We start from the raw sequence: 7,713 nt of genomic DNA, 5'->3' as shown, positions 1-7,713 counted from the left end.
GAGCCACCCAGGCGCCCCCACATCTTGTTTTAATACAAGATGAACTTTGGTAGGCAACAATATTTCCCCTCTTAACTTATGTTAGAAAAGCGAGATTAAAAAAAATATCGTAAAAGAACCCCCAAACCCCAAAACACTGTAAGACAAGGATCCTCGATTGTTTACCGATTTTCTTAGACTTCCTGGTCACTTATATGTGGAATTCCCTCGTGTCCCTCTGCAGCCAGGCTGAGAGGGGTTTGGTAAGCTTGAAGACGGCCTGGCAGGAAGAATGACTTTTTGGAAACCTCTTAATATAATCTGTCTATTTCTCCTGTCAAGTGCAGAACCATTATGAATAGCAGAAATAGATTTTAAACCTCTCAAAGAAAGAACTGGAAGCCGTGACAGAACGGAAACTCGTCCATATTCCTACAACGCCACGTTTAGGCCAACTTAATGTGAAAAATCACTAGACTCGCTGGTCAGTATTTCAAATCCAGGCAGAGCACACACCAGTTTATTTTGAAATGCAACACAGATCCATATTTTATGAATACAACTTATTACTACATTAACGTTATCAGGTAAAAACAGCTTCCAAATGCATGCATAGAAAGTTAGATATAGTCTTTGAACTCCTTATTTCTAAATATACAAAAAATACATTTAAATTATATAATTTTAGTGAATCAAAGACTTATAAAATTACAATTTTGGTTTTCACAACATAGAAAAAATACAAAAATGACTATATATATGGTTGTATAATTTTTTACCCAAATTTCAAAGGAGCAGTATGTACTGGTTTTGATGTTTTACAATGTTTTATCTAGAAACTCAGAGTTGAAAATAATTTGCAGGTTGTACCACGTCAACGCCAATCTTTTATTATAAATGAATAACCGAAACAAACGAGTAGAAATGAGGGCACAATCTTCATATGCCTCGTAATTTACCTCTACATCTTCTAAACCCTTCCTGTGGGAAGTCTGCTCCAGAGGAACAGCTTTTATCTGGAAGGACAGTGCTTTTATTCCATGACTAGCTCTCCATGGTGCCTTTGATAACGGTCAGTACGTGTTAAGTGAGTGATCCCAACCTGAGCAAACAGAGCACAGCAGGATGCAGATCAGTGTCTACAAAGCACCACTGCATACCCCAAAGAATTCTCTGCTGGAAGGTGGTCCCTGAAGGGGGTAACCTGAGATACCCAATCAGGTGGGCAGCCGGGCAGGTGACGCCTTTGACTGTGTCCTGAAATGAAAACGGGAAGTCTGACAAAATACCCACCGAACACCACCTTCCTCGTTCACACGTTGTTAAGGTGTGACAGTTGGTGGGGTTAGATGTTCTCAATTCATAAAAGAACACTGGCACTTCAAAGGAGAAGTTAATTCATGTTGGAGATAAAAGAAACCAGATACGGAGGGAGGTGATGGCCGCACGCACGCCTTACTTATCTGCCATGAGCCTTTTAAACGCTGATGGACAGAAGTACACACAGGGGTGGAGACCCTTTTTGAGGAGGGAGTTGCGTGCTGTGTTCTTGCTGCCAAAGTTCAATTTGGTGCAATACCACTGTTTGCGACAGACTGTTCTTTGTAAATAGCGACAAATTATAACAGAGAGGCCCGAATAAAACCCCAGTCCAGCGATCCTGGAAAATCTACATTTTTTTTTTATCCCATCTTCTGGAACTATTCCAGAAAAGACTGAAAAAATCTTACCCAAACTAAGTAATAAGACTAATGTAACTCAAATTGTTTCTGTTTTACAGTAGAAGTACATTTTGGAAAAAGAAAAAGCATGAAAAATAGTCTTTCCTCTATATTTAGTTTATGAAGTACAAGAACAGATTCTAATCTCAACATGCCCAAGTTAAGAGTGCTGACTTAAAGAAGCAGAATTTTAATGTTCAATTCAAAAATAATTTTATTACGCATCTGCCTGCATTAAATTTTAGGCTGCATACTTTCTTCTCATTTTCATCTTAATTGTCAAGCTTTTATGAAAATAACACTTAAAAAATTAGTTTTCCATTATGACATTCTTCTGACATTAGCAACTATATTTTAAATAACTACTCAGTAAGCTAGTAAGCTAGGCTTTTAAAATTTTTTAAATCAACCATTAAAAAAGAAAGGTGGGGGGTGGAAGAAAGAATCCACAAAGAACATTCTGTGTTTAAAATCTAATGCACATCTGAACTTGGGCTTTACATTTTCATCAACCCTTTCTTGAAGAGTCTTAAATGCACAGCTGAGCAATTAAATGGCATGAAGATATGACAGTAATCAGCCCATGTCCACAGGACACTATCTCTTGGTTGCTCCAACACATGGGGATGACACTGCTTTTAGCTCATGGCTGCCCAACGGGAACATATCGCTGCCTCTGGACTTACACTTGGTGGGACTTACACAGGACCATAATTGGGAAAAGTATCCCAACAGAAGAGTTGAATGAAATTTAAAAATAAAATAATAAGGGTGTATAAACCTGTCCCTGAATGTTCTTCGGGATTACATTTCTAAAGTTACACCTTCCATGTGCTTTCAGTAACAGATTCTCTAACTCCTTATGGGACTTGACCGGCTTTGGGTCCACAAACGAGAAGAGCTATTGGTAAATACATTACTCAGGGGTGTTCTGAGAATGATACTGTGAAAGGTACTTGTCATTTACTAGCGATTGAACTTTCCCTTTCTGAGAACTGTCACTGTGTTAAAATATGATTGAGGCTGAGCCCTGGATAAGATAGGTTCTCTACAATGTACACATACTAAGTTCAAGCACGTTTCTTAGTGGCAGGCAGTAATGACTCAACTGAAAACAAACAAAAGGGTTCTAGTTGTTTTCAGATTACAGGTACTACCCCAAAGCTTCACAGACATATACATTGTATAATTAATTCACTAGATATGAGGGGATAGGTCCCAGCCATAATCTCAGAACATTCCAGAGAACAAAGTTTGCCACTTCAAAAATACAGAGTTTCCAGCATGCGGTCAAGCGCTTTGAAAAGGGAATGCTAATAAACACACTGCAGACTGAAACAGAACTCTACTGCAAGCCGGGCATTCAGCTGGTACAACGTCATTACTCAGACTGTAACTCTCAAGTATTTAGTGTTACAGATCTTTATTTATCAGATACAAGAAGGAAACAGGAGGATATAAAATGCCAAATCCCTTTCCAGAGCCATCATAAATATTGGGAACTTCTGGTTGAAAAGCATGCTGAAATGGACCGGCCAGGAGGTTTTATGTAACAGTTTTTGTTCTTTGTTTTTGTTTTTTGTTTTAAATAAAATCCCAGGCCTGTGTGACACTGGATTTTGGTTCTTGTTTTTATTTTTTTAATACTTTAAAAATAGTTCTTACTTATTTTCTATGAAACGTATTGGGAACTCAAAAAGTCTGCAGCATTTTTTGTCATTGAAAAGTTTGTTTTTTAGGGGTGTGCAGAAAGCAGGAACTATTCAAATTTCTTGTGTTCTTCAGTATGAGAAAGGACCTTTCTTCTCTGGTGTATCATGTGGAAGTATAACTGGGGAAAAACTGAAAGAAAAGAGAGTATTGGTTAAAGAGATCACTTAGAATTGCTTAAATCTAAATCACTTAAAATCTAAAGCATGTGGACTTGAGGTCCTCTCTGACTCTCTACTTTCTCATCCCTTCCCCGAGGAAGGGAACAAAGTACGCCTGGGGAAAGGGAAGAAAAATGCAGAGGGACTTACCTTTTCCGGCTTTAGCTGAAGGGAAAAGGGTGGTGCGGACCAGAGTGACACAGAGTACCATACTACCATTACCCATCAAGATGCCACAGAGCTGCCAAATAACATTCTACCACCTCTAATATTATCTTCACACTTATTCTCCGAGTTGACATTTAGTGACAGACTTACCATTCCTGTTTACAGAGGAATTCAGGCCCCAGAGGGGGTAGGTGACTTGTCTGGTTTCACGGCAAATTCTTGGCAATCAGGACCAGTCTCTGGGCTCCTGACACTCAGCCTAGCCCCTTCTGTCACTGCTGTCACCTGAGGGGATCTCCCAAAAGTACTTCCTGAGAACGGTTGTTCTTTGAATGGGAAGACTGAGGAGGGGGAGGAGGGCTATGACATTTCATCTGAACATGACGAAGCCAGGTTTGGATGTAGAAAGTCCTGATGAAAAGTAAGCTAGTATCTTAGGGACTGGAGATTCTGTTCTTGGTCACTTCATAGATTACTTTAAAAGGTACTGGTTCTCAAATAAATGGGGTGGCCCCTCCTCCCTTAGGAGTATTCGGAAATTGTGGGGAGGGGAGTGTATATTTGGAGGAGGAAGGTTACTGACATTTAACATTCGAAGCAGGAATGCCAAAACCTGCAATGTGTGATAGTCCCCACAACTAAGAGCTGTCCCACCCCAAATGCCTATAGGATTCCTGCTGGGAAATGCCAGCTAAGCCACCTGCCTTCACAAGGTTACTGGGAACTGGGGGTTCAATAACTGTGTAATAACTCCAGTGGGATGGTCTTAAATGTACAATATGCTTCCTCCTCTTCCCTTCTCAACAGCTCCAATCTCTACTTTGTAGACAGTAACCTGTATTTCTGGGCGGGGGGGGTGGGGGTGGTAATTTCCACTATTCCCCTGACGGTTTCTTCCTTTTTAAATGGGTTCCACGTTGGCCAAATTTCAAACGGTCCTCCCGAAGCACTCTAAGACATCAGGGGGTGTGCGCACATGGATCTGGGAAACCGCAGAGGAGGCGCCGGTACCGACCAGGACTGCCATCCACTCCACTCGCTACTTGTAGGCAGGAAGTTATTCGGAGAAAAGACCCAGCTTGTGCACAGAATTCAACAGGGAGAGAACTATTCTGGTACGAAAGCCAGAAAATTTGACAAGCTCTATAATCTAAAAACTGGAAGTAAAGATATAATTAAACCATAAGGAATGCTAATTGCAATCATTTAAAAATGTGGGGCCAGTCATTTTTCTATAGATATACTTTAGTAAAGGGAAACTTTGTGGCAAAGTACACTAAGGACTTTTGCACTGGTTGCAGGGCTGGCTAAAGCTTCCACACTAGTTCAGAGGGGCTGAGGAGGGATGACCTGGAAGCCATTCGTTAGACCCTTGGTGGCAGCAGCAAGCCGGCTGAGTATCCTCCTCCCCACGGGTGAGGGCCAGAGGTCAGAGATGGGAGGGCGGATATGGCTGTCTCATTTCTTTGCAACTTCGGAGGTTTCTCTGTGCCCAAGCAAAGGAATGTGTGTGGAGATGGCCAGGAGAATGGGGGCCCTAGGGCTGGTGGTTCTCTACAGTTCTAGTAATGATTTCTTGGTGATCAGAACTTGGGTGATGCTGTCTCCATCTGAATTACCCACATGTTTAGGCTGAACCCAACTATAAATGGCCAAAACAATTCCAGATACATGGCTACTATTTTTAACCATGGACTCCAAAGAAGAAACCCCCCCAAGACAATCTCGACCTGACAATAGGCTATTTTGCATTCTACCTTCTTCTCTCCCAGTTCAGCACACACGGAATGGGGATGGTTGCTGTGCACTCGAGGGTTGTGGTGGGGGTAGGGGTTCCTCTCGTGAGAGGAACACTGGAGGCTGAGAGCAAATGGAAGTACGCTGCCTGGGAAAAGTGTCTTCTCAGTGTCTCTGAAAATCGGAGGTGTGGTTATGCTTACTGATGACCTGGAGGGTGCCCAACTTCTCAGTGTCCTCACCCTACATCGGTGTTTCTCATTTCTCAGCACCCCCCTTTTTTGTTTTGTAAATCCCAACCCCTACAGCCAACTTTTATCAATGTAGGGGGCTTAGGAAATGTAGACAGGACTTAAACATCTACAAGTCCCACAGATACTATACACGGTGCAGCTGCAGCAAGGTGGGAGAGGGGCACCTTGCAAGGGAGTGAGGGTGCTTCCAAAGCACCCCAAGACGAGAAAATTCCCAGGGTTACAATTTGGGTTTTATATGCAACAATGCAAAAATAGGTCAGGACCATAAAGAAAGGGTGTTTTTTATATAATACACGCATATTACCAACTTCCCATTAGAGAAGATAGAAAGAAACTGAAGTTGTAGAAAGAACACCAAATTTGGTCAAGGCTGGATGTCAACAGCAACCTCTCTTAACTCTGCATTTTCTTCTTATAAATACAAAGTTTTGGAAAGTTGGAAATGTACTGTTGGCTGGAATGAACTGTACAAACTGGTCTCAACAACCTAAACAACTAAAAACATCCAGGGCAACTGGCTCAGGCCAAAACCATAATGAGTGCCAGCAGACACAAATGATTTATATCTGAAGATAGGGCCTGGGCTGTCATCTTGACCCTGGATTGGGGTGTGTGTGTGTGTGTGTGTGTGTGTGTGTGTATGTGTGTGTGTCAGGGATTTGGAGAAAATCTGTTAATCTTTATTTGAAATCAGCCCTTTTTCTTGGTCTATAGGAGTTAAGCCACCTTAAGAAAGAAGTAATATAGACTTTAACCAAGCCAAGTTCTTAGCAAAACAAGGCTGAGAATGGAAGAAGGGGAAGGAACCCAGGTCAAGAAAGCCAACTTCTGTGGAGAACCCCAACCTACTCTTTGTGTTCTCTCCTCTCAGTCTTAAGGCCCATAAGGACAATCCCACGGAACGGGGTTTGTTTTCCCTCGGGAATCACTATCACCTGTGCTTGACCAGGCCCCTTAACTAGATAAAGGGTTCAGTATAGGCAGAGGCAAAAGTCTGGGCACTGGTTGGCCACCAGACCACAAAAAAGACTAGGAGGTACAGAGAGACTCAGGCTGTCCTGGAACGAAGACCTTCCTTCTTTGGCAGACTAAGATCTTATAGCATCTCTGAGGTAGGGGCTCCATAATTTGATTTCACGATACTATCCCTGCTCCTTTGCCAGTTATCCAATCTGATACCTATCTCTTATTCATTCAAAACCTTTTGCTGATTTAAAAATTAAAAAAAAAATTTTTTTAATGTTTATTTTTGAAAGAGAGATTGTGTGGGGAGGAGGGGCAGAGAGACAGGGAGACACAAGCAAAGCAGGCTCCAGGCTCTGAGCTGTCAGCACAGAGACAAAACCGGGGCTCGAACTCACGGACTGCAAGATCAAGACCTGAGCCAAAGTCGGATGCTCAACCACCTGAGCCACCCAGGTGCCCCAAAAACTTTTGCTGATTTTAAATAAATCCTGTGGTGCCCACTGGAATAACGTGTGCTACTCTGGGGGTGGCAAAACTGCAACTAGGAACCGTGGCTCTAGATATTGGAAAATGGGGGGCACCTGGCTGGCTCAGTCGGTGGGGCGTGTGGCTCTTGATTTTGGGGTTGTGAGTTCGAGCCCTTCGTTGGGTGTGGAGATTACTTAGCCTGGAGCCTGCTTCAGATTCTGTGTCTCCCTCTCTCTCTGCTCCTACTTTGCTCATGCTCTCTCTCTCTCTCTTTCTCTCTTTTAAAAACAAACATTAAAAAATATAAATGAAATAAAAAATATTTAGAGACTGGAAAATGAAACTCGAAGGGAACGAAACTAGAAAGATGAACAACCATAAGCTAATTTTGACTCTTCTCTATTTATCTTTTTTGTTTGAAAATCAACTACCTTTTTAATTTGAAGAGAAAGGGCCTTTGGCCACCACGGTTCCAGTACCAAAGAGGAGGACTTGATAATTAATAAAGAGTGGGAAATGAATCATGAAGCAGAATTACAGTCCAAG

The 7,713-nt window shown here is 42.1% G+C and overlaps 1 protein-coding gene across 1 annotated transcript in view; it reads right to left on the bottom strand.

Annotated features, from left to right (window-relative positions):
- Positions 1 to 464: 464 nt before the first annotated feature.
- HACD2 (3-hydroxyacyl-CoA dehydratase 2) overlaps positions 465 to 7,713 on the bottom strand; it is a 104,840-nt gene continuing 97,591 nt past the window's right edge. Inside the window, exon 7 of the mRNA XM_030330670.2 lies at positions 465 to 3,542. Within this exon, the coding sequence (XP_030186530.1) occupies positions 3,460 to 3,542 (83 nt within the window). The 3' untranslated portion in view covers positions 465 to 3,459. The remainder of the gene's footprint in view (positions 3,543 to 7,713) is intronic.

This window comes from Lynx canadensis, chromosome C2 (assembly GCF_007474595.2).
Source record: "Lynx canadensis isolate LIC74 chromosome C2, mLynCan4.pri.v2, whole genome shotgun sequence".
NCBI classification, from domain to species: domain Eukaryota; kingdom Metazoa; phylum Chordata; class Mammalia; order Carnivora; family Felidae; genus Lynx; species Lynx canadensis.
Note: the sequence above shows the minus strand (reverse complement) of the source record. Positions and strands in the feature narration are given on the sequence as shown.